At 41.2% G+C, this 23,565-nt stretch overlaps 1 protein-coding gene across 1 annotated transcript in view; it reads left to right on the top strand.

Annotated features, from left to right (window-relative positions):
* LOC124968251 (zinc finger protein 574-like) overlaps positions 1-17,748 on the top strand; it is a 41,996-nt gene extending 24,248 nt beyond the window's left edge. Inside the window, exons 9-15 of the mRNA XM_047530537.1 lie at positions 1,249-1,383; positions 1,500-1,698; positions 8,042-8,095; positions 8,567-8,643; positions 13,679-13,805; positions 14,370-14,477; positions 15,800-17,748. Of these exons, the coding sequence (XP_047386493.1) occupies positions 1,249-1,383; positions 1,500-1,698; positions 8,042-8,095; positions 8,567-8,643; positions 13,679-13,805; positions 14,370-14,477; positions 15,800-16,851 (1,752 nt within the window). The 3' untranslated portion in view covers positions 16,852-17,748. The remainder of the gene's footprint in view (positions 1-1,248; positions 1,384-1,499; positions 1,699-8,041; positions 8,096-8,566; positions 8,644-13,678; positions 13,806-14,369; positions 14,478-15,799) is intronic.
* Positions 17,749-23,565: the final 5,817 nt, after the last annotated feature.

The raw sequence follows: 23,565 nt of genomic DNA, 5'->3' as shown, positions 1-23,565 counted from the left end.
ACTCAACAATTGCTTGTGAACACATAAGGTTTTGCCCTGGCCCATTTATGAATATTACATGAATCTGAAAAAGGCTTCAATACTGGGGGAAAATAGCCTTCAATCTTTCTTTTTAAGTATGTAACTTTAGGATTTCAAATTTCATGTTGAACTGTAGGTATATCCTATACCACCTTTTAGGAGAAAGACCAAGAGTCATTACCTGGTTCCTTTGGGACTCATGTCCATTCTCAGAGGGTTCTTTGCAGCATTTTCAGTACTTTTTTTATTTTAGAAGCAAATGTCCCTTTCTTTTTGGATGACATTGTGTTTTCCACTCACGTTTCCCTCAGCCTTAGTATAGGAGCTTGCTGCTTCATTTGAGCCAACTTCATGCTAAAGATTATGACATGGATAGTTTTTATCAAAGCAGCCAGTGAGACCTTTCGTAGTTCTTGAGCTGCTCCATTTGACCTTTCCCCAGTCCCAGTGGTCCTCATCTCACCTTGGGTCTCTATTCGTTGTCTTCCCCTTTATCCACCAGTTTACTTTCTCTTGGTCTTTCTGCCTTAGTTAACAGCTTTGCTGTTCTTCAGGCTTTGCGGGAGTGCCTCTGGTCCATGCCTGCCTCTTTCCCATAGAGTCTTCATGTCAATGGTGATCTTTGCTCACCATTTTGTGTGCATGTTGGAAAACACACACATACATGGGGCAGAATCACTTGAGCCTGTTTCCTCATCAGTCCAGGAGTGTTTTTGTTTATTTTTGTGATATCAGGGGCTGACTCTTGATTTTCTTTTGGTTATATCAGAGAATGCATCCAGAACTAGGAAGGAAGAATTAGTCACAACGGAATGCATTTCCAAAGAAACAGAGCCCCAGACAGTGGGGACAGAAGGACCATCAGGAAATGATTCCCAGCATCTTGATTTTGGGAGAGGACAAGAGCAGCTGCAGGTCACTGGATAGATAGGCCAAAGGGGAGAAATTTCACAGATGAGTTAACCAGGCATCATGACAACCATGCAGTCAAGAGTAGAGAGAAGTGTCAGAAATTTGGAAAAAGTGTTAATGTCAGCACACAACTCACAACAAATCAGACACTTCCTAGGGATCAGATATCTTACCAATGTGGAGAACATGACAGATATTTCAGTCAAACGTCAAGACTTCCACCGACATCAGAGACGTCACTTTGGCAAAAAGTCTTCTGAATGCAAAGAATGTGGAAAAAACTTCAGACATAACTCATTACTTATTCGGCATCAGATAATTCACACTGGAAAGAAACCATTCAAGTGTAAAGAATGTGGGAAAGGTTTAAGCTCAGACCCAGCCTTGTTTCAGCATCAGAGGGGCCACGCCAGAGAGAAGCCTTATGAATGTAAGGAGTGCCGCAGGGCCGTCAGTAGAGCTCGGTCTTCCTGCAGCACCAGAGCTTCCACACTGGGGAGAAGCTCTGCAAGTGTAATGAATGTTGCAAAACCTTCATTTGTAGCTCAAGCTTCACTGTCCATCAGCGAATGCACACTGGGGAGAAACCCTGTGAATGTAAAGAGTGTGGTAAAAGATTAAGCTCCATCACAGCCTTGACGCAGCATCAGCCAATTCACCCCGGAGAGAAGCCCTTTGAATGTAAGGAGTGTGGAAAGGCCTTCAATCAGAAAATAACCCTGGTACAGCACGTGCGAGTTCACACTGGTGAGAAACCTTATGAGTGTGAGTGGGAAAACCTTCAGCTGGTGTGGAAGGTTCATTCTGCATCAGAAACTATACACAAGACACCTGTCCAGGCTTAGGGCTATCCACATTAAGCTCACTGTGCCTCTCCCTGTTTTCCCTACATTCGTGCTCTTCGTCAGTGTCCTCTCGTTCTTCCTGGACTGTGCTAATTTTTAACTGTAAGCCTCAGTTCCCTTGGCTCTCCATATCTGGAGTGCCTGTTTCTCTACCTATCCAGTCACAGGTTTAATTCACCTTTGGGCTTTGATCATGAAACCTTTCTCAGCTTCTCTCAGTTCATCTCCTTAACATGAACTGAACTCTCTTTATAGTTACAAAAGACAAACACAAAATAAAAACAGCCTCCAAAACTTTTAGACATAAAAGGAAATGTAAGTTTCCAGATTGAAAAGATACATTGAGTGACCAGCAAGATGGATTGGAGAAAAACCTATTTTATTAAAGAATATCACTGAAAATTATCAAAATGCCAGGTTTAAAGAAGAAGAGATCCTAAAAGTACCTAGAGAGAGAAAATAAAATTTCAAACACGAGAATGGCATTGGTTTTCTCAACAGTAACCTTGAAAATTATATGATGGTGTATACCTTAAAAATTCTAAGGGAAAGTGGTTTCCCCTCAGAATTCTATACCCTAAAGTGTGCAAACAGAATAAAGGCATTTTAAATCCTTTGAATTGGAAAACTTTATCTCCTATACATTTTTTTCTCAGATGTGCAACACTAAATAAAGGTTTGACCAGGAAATCAAAGGACAGATATGTGGATGCTCTGTTACAATCTGTGTATCAAAAGATTGTATCAGAAGTCATAAAAACATAGGAGCCATGCTTCCCTGGATTCCTATGCATCTTGGGGGACATCCCTAGTATGATGCAGTGTCTATCGATCCTTCTTTCTCTGCAGTTACTCGTCACTACTTAACTGCAATCTGTGCCTTTGCAAAATCAGGGTATGTATACCCTTTGAGTCTGAAGCATGGCCCTATCTGTGTCAAATTTATCCATCTCATTGCTGTTCCAAGTGACCTCAAAGTAGCAAACCTTTCTTTGCAACTCCTTCTAGTTATTTTTTATGATCATTGAAGAAACTACCATATTTTCTGTTGCCTATGGAAAGGAAATAAAAAATGTGTTCTGTTTTAGCACTTTGTAAGCAGCTTGATTTTGCCAATTGCAGGAAGCAAAGGGTAGTGGTTAATAATACAGAGTTGGGAAGACTTTGGTTTAAACCCAGGTTTGTGACCTTGGTTGTTAAAGAAATTCTGTGTCCCACTTTCCTTTTTGGTAAAATGGGAATGACAGTTGATCTACCTCATAAATTTGTGTTGAGAATTAAATGCATTAATAAATGCATTTAGGAGAGAGTCAAACAGTAACTGGCACATAATAAACAAGTATTACCTATTATTAGTGATATTGAAAAATTTTGACTTATTTAAATGCCAATGGACCACAATCAAGATTATAAGCATAGCCCATCAGGCCCAAAATTTGCTTGTACCCATTCATAATTCCTTCCTCCTGACACTCCACAGGTGACCACTGATCTGTTTTCTTTTACTTTGGTTTAGTTTTCCTTTTGCTAGGACTTGATATCAGTGTTATCACACTATAAGTACTGTATTTTTTGTTTGGTTTCTTCCACTCAGAATTATTTTGAAATTCACCCATTTCAATATTTCAGTTCTTTTTATTGCTGAGTAGTATTTTACTGTGTGAATGTACTGCAGTTCATTTATTGGTCACCTGTTGATGGACAGTTGGGATGCTTTCCCTTTTTAGCTATTGCAAATAAAGCTACTATGTCCAAGTTTTTTTTTTTTAAGGACATATGCTTTCCTTTGTTTTGGGTAGGTACTAGGAATAGAATGGCTAGGTCATAAGGTAGGAAGGTATATGACTTTTTGAGAATCTTTAAAACTGATCTATAAAAGAGGTTGTGCCATTGTGCATTTCTACCAGCGTAGGATTAGAATTCCATTTCCAGTACATCTTCACTTACACTCCATACCGACAGTTTTTCATTTTAGCTATTCTAATTGTGTAGTGCTATCACTCTGTGCTTTTAATTTACATCTCCCTAATGGTGACTAATTTTGAGTCTATTTTTGTGTACTTATTTGTCTTCCATATGTCTTCTTTGACAAATTATTTATATTTTTATGTCTTATTGGGTTTCTTTCATCTCTAAGAGGTCTTTTTTTCAGAAATGTTATTTCTAGATATTTTCTCCCAGCCTGTGGTTTGTCTTTTTCATTCTCTTAATGGTGTTTTGAAGAGCAGAAAACGTTAGTATCGACGGAGGCAGATTTATTAGCTTGGTGTTTTATGGATCATGATTTCAGTGTCATTTTTTGGAAAGATGGTTTCTTCCCCACTGACTTGTCCTGGCGCTGCTGTTGCATATCAATTGCCCATTTACATGTGGATGTATTTCTAGATTTTATTCTGTTCCATTGATTTGTCTCTCTTGACCCCATTAAGTCACCATCCTAATTCCTATAGTTTAGTAAGTATTGAGTTCATATCATGTTAGTTCTCCCAACTTTGTTTTTTGTCCAAGATGATTTGACCATTTGTACTCCTATAGAAATTTTAGAATCAGCTTGTCAATTTCTATAAAACACCTCCTAAAATTTTGATTGGGATTGTACTAAATGTGTAGATCCATGTGTGTGTGTTGGGGCGGGGGAGGTTGACATCTTTATATAGTCTTTAGACCCAGGAACATGGGTCTCCATTTATTTATATCTTTGTTAATTTCTCTCACATTGTCTGGTAATTTTTATTGAACATGTCTTCCATAGTTTTTCATAGACTTAATTCAAATAATTCACATTATTTGATACTCTTAAGAATGGGGGGAACTTTATGTAGAAGGAAATGAGACGGAGGGGGTATGAAAAATGGTGGAATGAGACAGACATCATTACCCTATGTACATGTATGATTATTACATGAATGGTATGAATCTACATCGTGTACAACCATAGAAATGAAATGATGCACCCCATTTGTGTACAATGAATCAAAATGCAGTCTGTAAAAAATTAAAAGAAATAAAAAATTATAAATATAAAAAAAGAATAGATTTCCAATTGATCATTGATGGTATATAAACTAACAATTGGTTTTTGAATATTGATCTTCTATCCTGCAACCTTGCACTGTTCACATATTAGTTCAGTAGCATTTTATAAGATTCCATAGGATCTTCTAATATTGAGACTCATGTTTGGAAATAACAGTTTCACCTTTTCCTTTACAACTCTGAGTGTGTTTTACATTTCTTTTTCTTGCCTTATTGCAGTGGCTGATGGGTGGTGTGTGTGTGTTTTTAGGGAGAGCCAATCTCTCTGGAATTGGTCTGGTGAGCCACCTAGCTCTAGGAACTAATTTTGCTGAAATGTGAGTAGACTCTTTGACACCTGCAAACTCTTTTGGTTCCCCTGCCCTTTAGATGTCTTTAGGTCAGCATTGCCTGTATTCTGTCTCTTTGATGAGGCTGTCTTGGAAAGAATGTGCTTCTTGTAGCTTGCTCCCAACCTAGGGTTTCATTTGGGTCTATCAAAGCTCTCATTTCTTCTCCTTGCCCTCTGATACCAAACAGAGAAGTTATGTGTCCAATCTTTTTCCCTTTCAAGTTAGAAATAATTATAATAATTGACTGGTACTTTTTAGAGTTTGTGGTGCATTTGTGTGTATGTTTACTCATATATGTGTGCCCACATACACACACACACATACATGCATGCAAATGTTCCTTTCCATAGGGACAGTATCCAAATGTATGTCCTTATTGTAATGGTTAATTTGAATTGTCAACTTGATTGGATTAAGAGATGCCAATGATTAAGAGGCTTCTGGGTGGATCAGTGAGGGCATGTCTAGGAATGCTTGGAATGTGGGATAGTGAACTGAAGTGGAGACCCTCTCTAAGCATGGGTAGCACTGCCCAACAGGATGGAATAAAAGTTGGAAGAACAAGGAAACAGGTGCAGATGCAAGCTCAGCTCTTCTTGAAAGGAGCTCTTGATTGCTGCTTTGATCTTCCGAGGATATTGGACTCTCACTTCTTCACTCTTCCAAAGCAGACTCTGCCACTGATTCTCCAGGTAGTTTCCAAAAGCCTTGGTCTTGGACTAGGGTAGCACTGTTGATCCTTTTAGTTCTGGGGCTTCTGGGTCTTGGACTGTGCAGCTGCGGGTTCTTCCAGCTCTCCAACTGCAGACAGCCATTGTGAACTATCCAGCTTCTGGTTGTGTAAGCCAATCTAATAAATCCCCTTTTTATAATCATACTTCCTGTTGATTCTGTTCCTATAGAGAATCCTGAATAACATCATGCTGTTGTGCCCAGAAATCCACTACCTCTATTTAAAACAATTGCTCAGTATAAACTTTACAATGGAAATTACTATGAATTTTACAAACAGGGCTGTTTCTATGCTAGGTAAAATCTCTGCTTAGCCAGCCTCCAAAATGGTCCCACTGGCATTCACACCCTTGTTTATCTTGCCTGACATTTTATCATGACTGACCTATTATGATATATATCAAAGGACTAACAGAATGTGACTTTCAAAGTTAGGTCATAAATAACGCTGCAGTTTCAGTCTCAGCCTCTTGGATTGCTCACCTGAGGTAGAAGGCTGCTAGCATGCTGTGAGAATGCTCCCTGTGGGGAGGGACTGAAGTTTCACACTGATAACCAGCACCAATTTGCCAGCTATGTGAGTGAGCCACCTTAGGGAGGATCATCCCATCTCGGTCAAAATGGAGATCATTTCAGTCCAAGGAGACACCTAAGTGGAATCTCAACTGGTTTGAGAGATTACAAACCAGTGCCATCCAACTGAGCCACTCCTGAATTGCTGATCCATAGATGTTTTGAGAGATAATAAATGTACTGCATTACTTTCAACTACAGAGTTTTAGGGTGATGTGTCATGCAGCTGTAGGGCCATCACTGGTTGGCTTATGTTCAGAAGGTCGCAAAGCACTTGCTAACTTTCAGAATGACATTTACCAAGGTAGGGCAGGTGGGGCAGGATGGGGAGTGGATAGGCCCCTAGGTGAGGTTGTTGTTTCTTTTTATTTTCAGAGCATGTGGGCTGACTGACCTTAAGTTATGTAAATTAACAGTAATTGGGGACTTGGGATTTAGCCAAAGAATAGCTTTTTCTTTTTCCTTTCTTTTCCCTTCAAAAATTTGGGAAGGGACCTTGCTATGTTGCTCACACTGGCCTCAAACTCCCGGGCTCAAGCGATCCCTCTGCCTCAGCCTCCCAAGTAGCTGGGATATCAGGCACCTACCACAGTGTTGGCTTTTTCCTTTCTTGAATATGAAAAATAAGAATTTCGAATTTTCCCCCTCCACCTTTTCCCCGTTCCTTTACCTAGCCAGGCCTTCAGAGAGATCATTAGGGACCGTGCAGATCTTTTTTTTTTTTTGTGACGGTATGATCCCCTCCTCTCCCATTATCATGTAAATTATGTTACGTGCCAGTTGCTGGACAGAAAAATAGCACTACCAAGTTTTTGTATTTTATTGGACATTTTGGGTGCCCTACCCATGTCAGGACAGGACAAAAACACTTAATACACGACATAACCTGTATACACAGAATGTATGAAAACAGTCACGGTTATTTTGGTTGTGTCCTAGAAGGTCCCACACTCGTCTAGGTCCTAGGAGGGAAGAAGACTAAAAGTGTGGCTGGAACCGTGGTTTTCGTTACCAACTGCGGACTCCCGGGCAGGATCCCTGGCTTGGGCCCCCTGGAGAGGACACCATTCTCCCCACACCTGCATAGCCCGGGCTTCGGGAGACCCACGCAGTGAAGTAGGTCGAGCTGAGAGGCAGTCCGTTAGGAGGCTGCCACTTTTGTCCAAAGGCTGCGATCTGAGAGGCCAACATATAGGACGTGCCGTCAGCCACAGGTGAACGAGTCAGCGGCCACAACCAGGAGTCCTGCGCTAGGCGCTGGGTCACGTGGGCCGGGCGGCGGAGACCACCGAGACGCGCGGCCTCCGGGCGGCCTAGAGGGCCCCTGTGCGCCCGCTGGCTTCCGGATCGGCTTTTAGTTTCCAGCTTCTAGAGGTTCGCAGAGGAAGAGCGTGGCTTTTAGCAAGTTCCATTCTCCAGGTCTTTGGGGTGTCGGTTCCCTCGCAGTCCCCGGCAGCTCTTCAGTCCCCTTCCCTGAACTCGGTCCCGGTGGCCGCCCGGCGCTCCAGCGTCTGGGCCGCACAGAAGCCGCCCGAGGTAGCAGCGCGACCTTCTAGAGCCGGCGTCCAGCCCCTTGCCGCCCCCACCGAGGTGTGAGCCTCTTTTCTGCCCCAAAGATCTTGCCCCGACAGCCTCCCGCGTCCGGTACTAACATTTCTGATATTTGGGGTTTCCCCCTTCCAGGGTCGGGTGTTAAAATTTCTATTGGGTCTCGGGTCAGCATCTCCCCCGGGACACTTTTGAGTATTTCCCCTTCATCCGCATTCAGCCAGGCCTGCCCCTCCTCTCCAGAGACACCCTTGTTCAGTGCCAAGGTCCCTGTAAGCATTCTCTAAAACTCCACTTTTGTAGAGACCCAACATCGTAGGGACAGGGCTCTTCTTTGATTCCCAATCCACTGCACGTGAATGGACTCAGGAATGCTCTCCAGACTGAGCAGGCAGCTGGAGGATTGTCTGAAGACCAAGCAGAGCAGTGCTTAAGGAGATGGGATGACCAGCAAGAGAACAGCCGAGGGTGTCTCCAGTGAGAGGGTGTATCTTTCCTGTCAGGGCTACAGGTGGCTGTGGGTGCTTAGGACAGGGTTCATAGTACTCATGGCTCTTCTTCTCTTAGCTTCTAAGGATTCTGCTTTCCCAACCCTGAAGACAGTACAGGGGACATCAGCCATGACCCAAACAGCTTGGCCTCAGGTGAGCTGTTTCCTTTCAGTCTTTTCACTCACGTTAGCTATTAGGAAAGGATGAAGAGGGCCTCTTTTGGCCAGGGTATGGTTTCCTCTTTGATTTTGTCACCAGGGATATGGCACGTGGTAAAATATGTGGCGTCGGAAATAAGTGTTTTGCATGTGGAGTGGTGAACTTGAATGTGTAGATTTAAGTAGAAGAAAGGGAACCCAAACATTCTCCAGCAAATATGGAAGTCCAGGTCATATTCTACAAATGAAAGTTACTTGCTGAAATCAGAGAAATTCTGCATTGAAGAATTAAATTGATATATCCAACAAATTATGGATGTATCCTTGAAAGACCAGTATTGTTCTTTCCATACGCATTTTCTAAATTCTAGATGCAAAGGCCCTGATGTGGGAGAGAAAGCCGGGTATATTCCAGAAACAGGAAGAGGCCAGAGACAGTGGTTCAGTATGCAGTGGGAGAGGTAGGCACAGCTATTGTGAATCATAGTGAGGACTTTGATTTCTCTGAGGAGTCCAAGGGGAATCCACAGAAGAATTTTAAGCAGGGTGAGATGACATGGTTAGAATCACATATTATAAAAAATTCTAGTCGTTAATGGTAAATTCACTGTGTGAGTCAATTAAGAGGATATTAAAGTTTGAGTAAGAGATTAAGTAATGTTCTTTCTTTTATTTATTTATTTTGAAAATAGTCCTGATATTTTGTTGAAGTTTTAGGTTCACAGGAAAATTAAGCATAAAGCACAGAGTTCCCATATACCTCCTGCCATCATACAAAACAGAGGCTTCCACATTGTGTACATGTTGCACCAGCGAGGTACATTTGTTACAAAGGATGAATCTATGTTGACACATCATTATCCCTCAAGGCCATAGTTAACATTAGAGGTCACTTTTGTTTTTTAACTTTATGGTTCTAATTTTTTGTTTGTTTAGAGGTCACTCTTGGTGGTGTAGATTCTACGGGTTTGGACAAAGGTACAATGACGTGAATCCATTATTATGGTATCATACAGGATAGTTTCATTGCCCTAAAAATCTTCTGTGCACCTCCTGTTCATCCCCCTTTTCACCTTAACCTCTGACGGCGATTGATCTTTTTACTTTCTCCATATTTTTTTTCTAATCCAGAATGTCAGAGTTGGAGCCATATGTATATAACTTTTTTCAGATTGGCTGTCTTCACTTAGTAATATGCATTTAAGGTTCCTCCAGGACTTTTTGTGGCATGATAACTTATTTCTTTTTAGTATTGAATAATATTCCACTATCTGTACCACAGTTCAGTTTGTTTATTCGTTCACCTAATAAAGGACATGTTGGGTGCTTACAAGTTTTGGCAGTAATGAATAAAGATGCTTTAAATATCCATCCAGATTTTTGTGCAGACATACATTTTCAACTCCTTTGATAAAATACCAAGGAACAAGATTGTTGGCATGTGGTAAGTGTAGTTTTATCAGAAACTGCCAAATTGTCTTCCAAAGTATGCGTACCATTTTGCATTCCCATAAGCAATGAATGAGAGTCCTTGTTATTCCATATTCTTGTCAGCATTTGGTGTTGTCTGTGTTTTGAATTTTGGCTATCTGGTAAGTGTGTAAGTGATATTGTTTTAATTTATAGTTCCATATTAGAATAATAACATAAAGTGTTGAACATCTTTTCATATACCTATTTGCCATCTGTATATTTTCTTTGTTGAAGTACATGATCAGGTCTTTTGCTCATATTTTAATTGGGGATTGTTCATAAGAATTTCTTTTTTTATAACAGTGCTTTATCAGATTGATCGCCCCCTCCTCCCCCCACTTTCACCCCCTCCCTCTACCTCCTTCTTTCTGCCTCCCTTTCCCTCTCCCTTTTTTTTTTTTTTTCTGGTCCTGAGGATTGAACCCAGGGGTGTTTTACTACTGAACTACATCCCCAAACTTTTTATTTTGAGATAGGGTCTTGCTAAGTTACTGAGGCTGACCTTAAACTTGAAACTCTCCTGTCTCAACCTCCCAAGTTCCTGGGATTATAGGCATGCAGCCCCATGCCTGGCTTATCAGATATGTATTTTGCAAATATTTGCTTCTTGTCTGTGGTTTACCTTCTCATTGTTTTGACATATTGTACTTTTTAAACTTTTTTTTTGAGCTGGGGTCTTGCTGCATTGCTCAGGCTGGTCTCAAATTCTTAAGCTCTCACCTCAGCCTCCCAAATAGGATTACAGGCCTGTATCACTATATCCAGCTAATATATTGTCCTTTTAAAGTATGATTTAATTCCCCCTCTTCTTTCTTTCAAATTTTTTTCCCTAAAATATTGTTGTCTGGTCTTTCACATATACCTTTTTTCAGAAATCTTTAAGTATTAATCTCCTACCCCTATACAGATCTCATTAATTTTTTTTTTTTTTTTTTGGTGGGAAAGTGAATTTTGTTGAATTCATAGGTGAGTTTGGAAATAACTGACTTCTTTTTTTCAATTTATTTAGTTCTTTATATAAGTGAACATTTAATTTTCTTCATCTTGATCTTGCATGAAAATTTCTGTCAGGTCTGTTCTTAGTTATTTTTATATGAAAGACATTTTATTTTCTCATCATATTTTCCAATCGTTTGTGAAGATATTTAAGGAAAACTAATAATTTCAGTTTACTTATCCTGTATCTAAATAAGTCAATGAACTTTTTGTCAGTTCAAAGTGTTTTTAGTTTATTCTTTTAGGTTTTTAAGATACTTTTAGACAGATAGTTATTTTATCTTTAAGCAAAGTTTTTGTGTTTATTCCTTTTCTATGTTTATGCTCTTTTTTTTTTTTTTTTTTTTTTTTTTTGTATTGCAGAAAATAAGACCTCAGCTCATGGTAAATGTTTAGCCCTCAGCTTTAATAGATATGTTGTGGCATTTCATTATTACAGTGATGTTTATAATAGTTTTTCCCCTTCTTCACAAGTTGAAAAAAATTTCATCTATGGCCAAACCAATTTTGAAATTAATTCTTTCAGCAAATGTTATTAATGTTATCTAGTATATGGCAGGCACTATATAGAATGTGCTAATAAACCAATCATGAACAAAACAGGATCCCTGCCTCAGGGACTTACATACTGGTGGGGCAGATAAACAACGAATAATATAATATGTCAGATGATGAAAAATACTGCGTGGAATAACAAGGTGAAATCCAGAGGGTCCTTCAAAATACACAGGAAGGGAAAAAGACATCCCAAGCCCAACTGTCTTTAGATGGTGCATTTCCCCTTTAATATTAAGTATATTTTTAGGGCTCATGAAACTTGGGGGTATTTGATGGCAGGTGGGAAGGGCAATTTGGGGAGGAAGACATTGGTAGCATTAGGCTGGGAGGAAAAAGTTGTGCAAGAAGTTTTGGAGATGTTTGGGAGTAAGGTTTGCCTTGTTGTAAGTGAAGGTGAAATTTGGTTTTACCTGCAAGCCTGTGTTTGTCATCCTTAGAAGCTTTTGCTGCCTAGTTGTTGAAGCAATGATAACTCACAGGACAACTTGACCTCATCCCTGCACAGTTTAAAGGCTAGCTTCCCTTTGAGGAGTGTCTAAGTTTGTTCTTTGTCATTCATCATCTCCTTTAGAACTGAGTTCCCTCATTGCTCTTATTTTGAACGGACTCTTTCTTAAGGACCTCCATGTAGAGTCAGTGGAGCTGCTGTGAGGGATTTGAATTGCCAGAATTTATCCTTGGTGTGCTTTTCCCTGCTTCCTTCAAGAGCAGTTCTAGTAGCTTTCCTTGGTCCCTGTTCCCCCATGCGGACTCTACTTTGAGACTACTTGTCAGAGTCAGATCGCAACTATCTGGGGATGCATTGGGCCTCATGGAGGGGTCAAGAGGCTCTGGCTCCCAGGGTGGTATGTGCAGCTTTGAAATAACTGACCTTTACTCCAAATTGGGAGGAGGGGCCCATGTGGCCAGGAGGGAATATGGTAAATATGGATTGAGTGATGGTTTGAGGAGCTGGGGCGTTTAAGAAGCTTTTCTCCAAAGGGGAGGCAGTACCAGGTTAGCCATGTTTTTAGAGAAGTTTGTGAGCCCAGTGTGGGAGACAGCCTGGCATGCAGAAAGAGCCCATTTTGATATTTGACAGATCTGGGTTGAAGTCCAAGCTCTACCACTTCCTGGCTGTATAATCTTGGCTAATTTTAGTTTCATCATTTGAAAAATAGGAATATTAATTCCTACTTCACATACATGTTGTGAGAGTTGAGTGAAATACAAGATTTAAAGTCACTCACCTCAGATGCACAGGGGCTAATCCACAAATATTAATTCTCTCCACTCTTGGGAAGATGGAACTGGCCCCAGGGAAGGCAGAGAGGAGCACACTCACAGTGAGGAGGATAGCTTTGGTAGGTGGGATGGAGCTCAGAAGACTGGGACAGGGCACTGCCCACCTGTCTCTGAAGATAGGTGGTTCAGAGAAGAGAGCCAGAACAGGCAGGGTGCAGGTTTCTTTCAAGAAAGCCAGCCTTCTGGTAAGGCAGAAAGGTACAAAATACGGAACATTTCAGACGAGTGGCTCTCTACACAGTGAATGATCTTGGGGAGGACTGAAAAGAGGTGAAGTACAAGGAGCAGGTTGGGCTGTGTATGTGCTTTGGATGGTTAGAGACAGGGCAAGTGACAGCTGTATTTAGTGAATAGTTATAGAAAATACAGTGATGGATTATGGAGTGCGTGGAGGTAGGAAGTGCCAGAGGAACAGATCTGTAAAGCCAGGAATACGTGGGTTGACCTGCTTACCAGGGGAAGGCCAGCCTATGTGATTGGGATAGCAGTTTGGGGCTCCAGAGTTGTATAGATGGGACATTGCTGGCACTCCCCATTTGAAAGTGGGAATCCTGGCTGAGAGCCAGCTCCTGGCTGGGGTGCAGGGTGCTCTTCTTGCTAAAGCAAACCTTCTTTGGGGCTCAGATTGGTGAACCCAGGCAGCACTATCCCTTCCCTGCAGCATAGACTGTCCCCTTCTTCCCTTCATTCAGAGCTTGAGGAGGAACCTGTTGTTTCAGGAGCCAGTGAACTTTGAGGATGTGGCCATATTCTTCACCCAGAATCAGTGGGCCATTCTGGATCCTGCTCAAAGGGCTCTGTACCGGGAGGTGATGCTGGAGAATTATGCGAATGTGACTTCCCTGGGTAAGAGCTCTTCCAGGGGCCCTTTGTGAGAGACTGCTATTGCCGCTGATTCTTTGGGAATTCTAGTATCCCTTAGACCTGGTGACTCCAGAGGGACTTCTGCTATCACCATCCTCCGGAGATGCTGGGATTTTGTTCCCTTGGTTTTGAAACTGAACTTCCTTATACTCCAGGGAAGGGTGTGGTTCTGGGACCTGAGGGCAAAGCCGCTTCCAGACTCCTCACCCAGGTAGTGCTTTGTTCCTCCACCCTTGCAGTTTTGGGGATGTTGGTTCTTCTCTGTGAAGAATTCTCCCTGGAAAGCAGTACATTCATGCTCCCAGAAGGAGTTTCCTTTCTTCTAAGTCAGGAACAGGTGGAAAAGTCCTTCCTGAGCATCATAACCCCTGGCTTCATTGTGGAGCACACTTGGACCCCACTCCTCGGAACCCTTCTGTAGCTCTCTTGACGACCTGGGTGTTTCATTTTCCTCCTTCATTAGCCCCCTGGTAGGTAGGCTGAAGAGGTCTCAGGCACCGTGCTGGATGTCTCCTCTCAGCTTTCCTTCTTGCTTTCTTCTTAAAGTAGCGTTTCCATTCCACAAACCTGGTCTCATCTCCCAGCTGGAAAGAGGGGAAGCGCCATGGAGTGTTGATCCCTGGGACACAGAGGTCCTACCAGCCATCAGTCCTGGTAAGTCAGAGAACCTAGTTGTTACGTTTCTTGTCTTGCCTTCCTGGTTTACTGTGTAAGAAATGTTTCTTCTGCTTCAGGGAACAAAGCTTCCAGTCATCGGTAAGGTCCTATCCCATGCACCCTCTATCCCTGCACCTTGAAAGACCAGCCCCTGGGAGTGCAAGGCCCCACGCTGTCTGCCCATTCATCTGGCATTTTTCCCAAGCAGTAAAGCTATGACCCAGTAGCTCCAAAACTACTTCTTATCTCACTTAGCAGTGGAAATTCTTGAATTTTTGATGCTGTTTTTCATTGAGAATAAGTGAAGTCTCAGCCAACTTTAAGGAAAATGTGAATCTGTGTGCCAAACTGATTTTTATTAGAGCTGCGAATTTTATTTTTAGGCCTTCAGCAATGACAAGAATGACTTTGTCTTTTGGTATCTGAATCATCTAAAAGTTCCACTTCCCATAATCTTTATGTCTCTATTATATTTGTCACAGGTGGGACCGCAATATTTGACCAGGAATATTTCCCTAGCATGGCCCCAACACACACACACCCAGAAGACCTGACATTACTCTGAGATGGTTTACCGGTCTTGGAAGGTTTTGATGACCGAGGTTTGCTTTCTCTTGGAAGAGATTCCCAGTCTTGCTTCTCGTGCACTCCGGGAGTTTATATATGCTGTTCCTTCAGCAGTGTTGCTGTGGTGGCCCACAGCTCTCTAGTCCAACTTCTATTCCACCTGCCTTTCCGAAAGAAATTTCTTTGATACCACCCAGAACATTATATAGAATATTTAAAGAATGTTTAAATGATTAGGGTATCACTTAGAATTTTGGGTGATTTCCTGGGTTATAGGTGGGGCATGTGATCCATTTTTTTTCTGCTTTGTGTTTTTTAGCCTGTGAACCTGCTGAGCTGCTTCTCTCTTCTTCCCATTCTGTCACCTTTTTTTCCTGTCTTTATCTGTGTTAATTTTTTTTTAATTTTCCTGCTTGTTATCTCTCTTTTTCTTTTTTGTTTTTCCGTTTTCCCTCTTGTATTCTTTCCTTCCCATTCCTGAGGTTCTTCTTCCCATTTTCCCTGCCTTAGTTCATTTTCCAGTCTTCCTTATGGGAGGCATTTCCTGCTTGTCTTTCTTAGTCTATTTTTAGCATCTCCATTTCTCTAGTCGTATGTCAACATTTACCTTCATGTCTCTCAGTCTTCTCTGTGGGTTCTTGTAGCCATTGCAAGGGTATTTTTAATAATCATCCTTCAAGAGGAAATTGGGATCACTGGATGGTTTTCCTTCAAGTTCAGTAACTAGGAACACCTGTGCTTTCTTTGGGCAGGTGGTGAGTCCTGGATCAAGAATGAAGAGCCACTTATAAAGCAGGAAGCCTCTGAAGGGACAGAGCTACACAGAATGCCCCGGGGAGAAGGGCCCAGAAACATTACTCAGCCTTTTGATTTTAAAAGCAAGGCACTGAGGCAGACTTTCAGTCTAAATCCAAATCTGATACTTCGAGGTGGAATGAAGTTCTATGAATGCAAAGAATGTGGGAAAATCTTCAGATACAACTCAAAGCTTCTTCGGCATCAGATGAGTCACACTGGAGAAAAGCCCTTCAAGTGTAAGGAATGTGGCAAAGCTTTCAAGTCCAGCTACGACTGTATTGTCCACGAGAAAAACCACATTGGAGAGGGGCCCTACGAATGTAAGGAGTGTGGCAAAGGTCTGAGCTCCAACACAGCCTTGACGCAGCACCAGCGGATCCACACGGGAGAGAAGCCCTACGAGTGCAAGGAGTGTGGCAAGGCCTTCCGCCGGAGCGCAGCCTTCCTCCAGCACCAGAGGTTGCACACGGGGGAGAAGCTCTATAAATGTAAGGAATGCTGGAAAACTTTCGGGTGTAGGTCACTTTTTATTGTCCATCAGAGAATTCATACTGGGGAGAAACCCTACCAGTGTAAGGAGTGTGGCAAAGCCTTCACTCAGAAAGTAGCCTCCATTCAGCATCAGAGAGTTCACACTGGGGAGAAGCCTTACCAATGTAAAGTGTGTGGAAAAGCTTTCAAATGGTATGGAAGTTTTGTTCAGCATCAGAAGTTGCACCCAGTGGAGAAGAAGCCCATCAAGGCTCTTGGGCCAAACCCGAGCAGACCCCAGTGCCCCTCTCCGGCCTTCGTACCAGCTCCTGTCCAGGGGTCATGCTCTGCTCCAACTGTGGCTGTGCCTTCATTCGCCTTTCCACATGCTATGCTCATTCCTACCTCTGGGCCTTTGTTCATTCTGCTGCCTACATCTGGATTACCTTCTTCTCCCCAAATAGTTTGTGTCTTCCAGGGTTTTCCTTCTGTGAGGCCCAACCCAGTTATTCTGACCCCTTCTCACCCCTCATGAGCTTTATCTTGGCATTCCTGTGGCTCTTATGACCAACACATCTCTACTGTAATTTGAATTTGAATTTCATTTGTATTTTTCCTTTACCTTACATGGGTTACAACTGTTTCCACATACTCTCCCTTGTAATCTGTATACATTTAAAGACTGTGTTCATATAATATATTCTCTCTGGGTAGAAAAGGAAATACTGAGCGTTTACCTTGGTCCCTTTCAGACTTGAACAACAGCGACTGACTGCATCGTGGGGTTGCTGGTGTTAGAAGAACTGAGAGGTTACTTAGGTACATTAAGGAAGTTTGGGAAAGAGGGCATCCCTGTATAAGTGATTAGAGAAAAAAAAACTCAGAGAAATAGGAAGAGGCATGAAAGACCTGTGGAAGTAGAGAATTGGAATAAATTTCCATTCATGGACTTTGGAAATCAATGCAGATTATTTAGTGGGCTAGTGACTAGGTAGGTCTTAATACTTTTGAAATTGTGTTGCCTTTTTCATGGATCATTGAGGATCCCATACTCTATGCAAAAGTTAATATGAAATAAACAATAAAAATTATGCATTGATAGTGGTGATAGCAAACATGTACAATCTGTAAGTGTAAAAGAGAATTTTTCCCCTTTAGTTTTTTTTTTTTTTTAAGTACTGAGACTTGAACCCAGAGATACTTTACCACTGAGCCATATCTCTTATCCTTTAAAAATTTTTTTATTTTAACACAGGGTCTCACTAAGTTGCTTAGGGCCTCACTAAGTTGCTGAGGCTGATCTCTACCTTGTGATCCTCCTACCTCAACCTCCTGAGCTGCTGGGATTGTAGGCATGTGCCATTGCTCCTGGCTTCCCCTTTAGTTTTGCTCTTCATATGTAAATGTTTCTCTTTAACTGTTGTTTCCTAAGTAAATATACACAAAGGTTGTTATCCCTGTTGCATTTGTTGTGTAAATTTTTCCTGGTGAGAATTCTGGTTTTCTCTTTGCAAGCACTGATTTCTCCATTTTATTTTCTCCAGGTTCCATGAATTGTGAATATGAATTACCAAAGAAATAGAAGCAATAATATGAATCCAACTTGGGTTAATTCCTAATAAAGCTTCCAAATTGTTTTTTAGAAATAAAGAGGGCTATATAGTAGATCAAAGGCTAGGCATTTGTGGTAGGATAGTGAAGTGTAATTTTGGATTGATCTTTTTTGTGTGTGTGCCATATTGGAAATTGAACCCAGGGACACTGTACCACTAAGCCACATTCCCAGCCCTTTTTTTTTTTTTTTAATTTATTTTTTATTTTGAGGCAGCATCTTGCCGAGTTGTTTAGGGTTAATTTGCTGAGGCTGACCTGGAACTTGGAATCCTCCTGCCTTAGCTTCCTGAGTTCCTGGGATTACAGGTGTGCACCACCATGCAAGGCTTAGTTGATCTTGTTGTGGCCTTGAGGAGGATCCTTTACAGCTATGCAAAAGACTGTGGGAAGTAAATAAGGACAAAGAACTTGAGTTATATATTTATTAGCATTAATGTAAACATAAGTCCTGAACATGGATGGAAAGACCCATACATATTTTTTCCCATATGTGTTTTTTGGTATCTACATGTTTCTCCATAGCAAGTAATGGGAACATATTTACATTCTTGTGTTTAAACAACTTTTATCATTTGACTGAATTACCTGTGTGCTGGGGAGGCAGAGGGGAGTAATTTTCTGACCTAACTCCCTGAAAGTCTGATTTTGGGTACCTGTGGTATTGACCAGATCTTTAGTGTGGACCGTTTTTTGAGAGAGACTTGAAATAGAAAATGCCCATGGGCTCTGTGGAGGCATCCATTCATAAAAGGTTTGGAAGAGACTGCCTTAGTTCACAGTGGATCTTCAGAGACCTCTAAAAGTCCATAGTGTCAGTTTAGAATAGAGAACAGCAAGCAAAACGTGTAGCTGGGAAAAGAAGAAAGGCAAAGAAATCTTATACAACCTAGGAAGAGCCCCTGCCCCCATGGCCATGAGTTTTATTTATTAAATTAATTTTTTTCCTTTTTTTTTAAACAAGCATTTTATTTTATTCTATTAGAGCTTTATAGGTATACATAGTAGTTAGGTTCATCCTGACAAAATCATCCATGCATGGTAAATCTTCTAAAATATTTTTATAGGTGCATTGTAATGATACATATTAGAGTCATTGTTATATTGTACATGCACACATTGTAATTGGGTCAAGTTCATTCCCCAGTAGTTTCCTTTTCCTGTCCTCTTTCCCTCCCTCTGGTCCCCTTCCTCTACTCTGCTGATCTCCCTTCTGTTTTCATGAGACACCCCTTTCTTTTCTACCTTTTTTCTCTTTAGTTCCCACATATAAGAGAATATGAACAGTTCTCAAGTCTCCACTATGGGAAGGCTTGTGGGGTTGACATTGCTCTCTCTTACTCCTTAGGCTTGTTGCCTGAAGTAAAGAGGAAAAGATTTTTCCTTTTTCTTCTTGTAAGCTAATACACTTCAAAATAGCTTTTGGATTAAGAATTCAGTAGATGCTAGAGATGATTTAGATTGAACAACAATAAGAATAGGACATACAGAATCTATGGGATATGACAAGAGGTGATATTAAGAGCAGTATTGAGTCTTACATGTATTCTTTAGAAAATAAGAGTTTGCAAGCTCACACTCGGGTGGGTGCTTGGTGGTGGGAAACAACAATAAAATTAACCAAGAACAAAAACAAATCCCCAAACCCTAAGCTAAATTTAGCAGAAATAAGATACATGAGGGAAAGTGGTAGTTAGTTGAACTTGAACGTTAACATTCACTCCTTCCTGACACTCCACTAAAACAGGTAAGAGGCAAAAGATTAAAAGGGATTATGAATTCACAAGACCAGCAAAACTGATGATAACAGCACTTGGAAAGCAAGAAAGCCCATCAAAGAGTGCTAGCTTTTAGCAGACCCCTGGAGGGTGAACCCTAAGACATTGGCAGAATTGGAGCAGCCATCCTGTAGGGTAGAATTTCCAAAGGATTTAAGAATTGAGGATTCAGGTGCCTTTGGAAGCAGGGGACACAAGTGGGGCTAAAAACAGGAAAACCGAAAGTCTTCAGAAACCACTTGGATTGTCTGCTCACCACCCCATCCTTGCATTCTCAGGAGCAGTCAAACAGGAATTTTGGAGGTTGGGCACCACACTCAAGGGTCCTTCTCTGTCACCCTTCATCTTTCTACCCCAAGTTCTATTCAAAATGCTTCCAACTAGACTTTGGCACCTTCTAATCTGAAAACCGAACTTCCGTCAGGTCAAAAGAAAAGACCAATGATACTGACATCTCAGATTCAACAATGAAATGGTTCTACAGAGAAGTTATAACTGCAGATAGCTTCCCTGCCCCACTCTGAAATGGTGGTTGTCTTTCTTCCACATACCTAACACCAGACTTGGATCCTCTTTGTTTCTCTCTGCTAGTTCCAAACCGTTCTTCACCCCTCTCCTTTCCTAACATCCTCCAGCTCTGCATCCTCAGATCGTCTAGATGTACACCCTAGTCTCAGGGTCACACCTCCTCATTTCTTGGCAATTTTAGTTCCTACCCACCTGGCATTCTTTTTTCCATCATTTCTCCCTCATCTTTATTGAGATATAGATAACAAGTAAAAATTATATGTATTCAAGGTACATAATATCTCAATATTATTCTTGTCTCAATGCTTGGTGATTTCAATGGACAACCTTCTGATAATCACTCTCATTTATTTTTATTTTTATTTTTAATTTTCACAGACTGCATTTTGATTCATTATACATGAATAGGATACATCTTTTCGTTTCTATGGTTGTACACGATGTAGATTCATACCATTTGTGTAATCATACGTGTCCATAGGTTAATGATGTCTGTCTCATTCCACCATCTTTCATACACCTCCCTTTCATTTCCCTCTATATAATCTAAAGTTCCTCCATTCTTCTCTCACCCCCCTATATATCATCATCCACTTACCAGGAAAAACATACGACCCTTGGTTTTAGGGATTGGCTTATTTCACTTAGCATGATATTCTCCAATTCCATCCATTTATCTGCAAATGCCATAATATTATTATTCTTCATAGCTGAGTAATATTCCATTGTGAATATATACCACAGTTTCTTTATCCATTCATCTGTTGAAGGGCATCTAGTTTGGTTCCACAATCTAGCTATTGTGAATTGAGCTGCTATGAACATTGATGTGGCTGTGTTACTATAGTATGCTGATTTTAAGTTCTTTGGGTATAAACTGAGGAGTGGGATAACTGGGTCAAAGGTGGGTCCATCCATGTTTTCTGAGGATTCTCCACACTACTTTCCAGAGTGGCTGCACAATTCGCAACTCCACCAGCAATGCAAAAGTGTGCCTTTTTCTGCACACCCATGCTAACTAACATCTATTATTGTTTGTGTTCTTGATAATAGCCATTCTAAGTGGAATAAATCACTGTTATTTAATTGCTGTTTCTCTGTTTTACCTCCTCCACTCACTCTTTGGATCATATCCTAGACCTGTTATCACCCAAAACTTCACCCACTCTGTGATCTCAGCACTTTACATATCTTGCTCTATCACCTCTCTTTCCAGTTTACTTCCTTTAGGATTATGATGCTGACAGTCCTTCAACTTCCATTGTTTCCTCTTTCTCACTATCCTTCACTTCCTTCAGACTTGTCCTTTACCCCTGTCTTGCCCATTCTTTCTTTATCCAGCTTTAATTCCAAGGTCCATTCTTACAATAATTCCCATGCAGTCTTGCCCTTCTCTTGCTTTGTCACATGTGACTGACAAAACCCCAGCTCTGACTATGTACAGTTCTTTGCCTTCTGTGGTCCTGCACATTTGCTACCAAAAGTGATCAGGAAAAACCACACTGCCATGCTGAATTGTCTCATTTGGAATTTATGACCAGTAACCTCAAGTAGGCCCTTGATGCTTCCTCTTGGTCACTACATTTCTAGGGCCCATAGAATGCAAGTTTCCTAGGCTACTTTATACCTTTTCTCGTAAACCTCCATCTCTACAGCATTGACATACATTGATGTTTGTGTTTCCATCTTTGTTGAAGAACAGCAAACTCCAGAGAGTGGCTATGTCTTCCACCTATTGCCAGAATGAGAAGACACATGCAGCCAGTTTGGGCCCAGAAGATCTGGGGCCACCTTGTCTGGCCTGCCTACTGTTTACTGGTCATATCTGATCCTCCACCACCATATTCTTAGTCACTTCCAGCAAGCAGTCCCACCATTCTTAAAGGTCTATCACGTTTAATAACCCACTTTTGGTCCCCAGTTCTGTGAAAGTCAGTGTTCAGTTGTGGACCAACACTTTAAGCAGAAGGGGATTTACTACATACTGTTAACTCACAGAATTAATTAATTTCTCTTCTTTTTCTTTTTCTTTTCTTATTCAGGGATTGAACTCAGGGGCAAACCACTGAGCCACATCCCCAGCCCTTTGTATATTTTATTCAGAGACAAGTTGTTAAGTTCTTGACAAGTTGCTTAGGGTCTTGCTAAGTTGCTGAGGCTGACTTTGAACTTAGGATCCTCCTGCCTCAGGCTTCCAAGCCACTGGGATTACAGGCATGTACCACCATGCCTGGCTAGCTCACAGAATTCCTGAGCAAGGAGTAAGATAGGATTGCTCCACCGACAGAATCCAGGAAAACCCACCAACCACAGTACCGAACAGTTTCAGTGGAAACCTAGCAGCTGCCAGGACCTGCTGTTGGACTTCGGCCCCTACAGAAGACAGGGACTGACCCACCAGTTTTGCTTCATATTCTGTAGAAAAAGAAAATAGCCTCACGATCACTTAGCTAGACTGTAGGCTCTTAGGATCTTCACTTTCATCTTCCACAAGGATGTTCCTGCTCAGTGGAAATTGGTTTTAAGTCTACATCTGAGTAGCAGGGGATTCTGGGAAATAGTTTTTGGATTCTGCCTGGGAAAGTGAGAATCGTAGTGTAGAGAAATCTTAAAATGGGAAGGGAGTCTCAAAATGTTTGGGGCAGCTATAAAAAAAGTCCATTACAGGCACTAAAAAATAACTCTAAATGAGGATGCACTCATGGGTAGGAAAGGACAACATCGAGATCTGAATTTTTGTCAAATGAATTTAGGAAATTTAAAGCAGTATCAAAATTCCAAAGTATGTATGTGTGTGTGAGTGGACAGACTGCTTCTAAAATTTATGTGGAAGGGCAAAGGAAGAATATTTGTGCTCCCATGTGTTCCAGACCATGATCATTAAAAACCAAACAAAGTAACAAATATCAGAACCCCCAGTAAAAAAAAAAAACAAAAACAAACAAACAAACAAAAAAAACCCACATTGCAAAGAAGTACATACACTGTAATATATGGTTTGCAGGAAATTTAAAAATCTAAAACAATGTACTATTTAGAAATATACATTTTATATAAGGTTACAGAGAAAGTTTAGAGGGATGGAGCCTTAGTGGCACAGGCAAAAAATATACAAGGTCTTTCTGTCTCTCTCCTACCTCCTTTGTTCTCCTGCCACTTTCTCTCATTCTCTCCCAAATCACAGGAAGTTCGTCCCAAGAGCAATCTACCAATTGTCCAGCATCCATGTCTGCCACCTATTTCTTGTCTGAAAACAGGTCATTTTTTCCTAAAATACCTCAAATTAATGACTCTCTAAGTACTTTACAAAGTGTGGTCTCTAATTTGCCTAT

This window comes from Sciurus carolinensis, chromosome 17 (assembly GCF_902686445.1).
Source record: "Sciurus carolinensis chromosome 17, mSciCar1.2, whole genome shotgun sequence".
NCBI lineage: Eukaryota > Metazoa > Chordata > Mammalia > Rodentia > Sciuridae > Sciurus > Sciurus carolinensis.
This window is presented reverse-complemented; position numbering and strand designations above follow the sequence as displayed.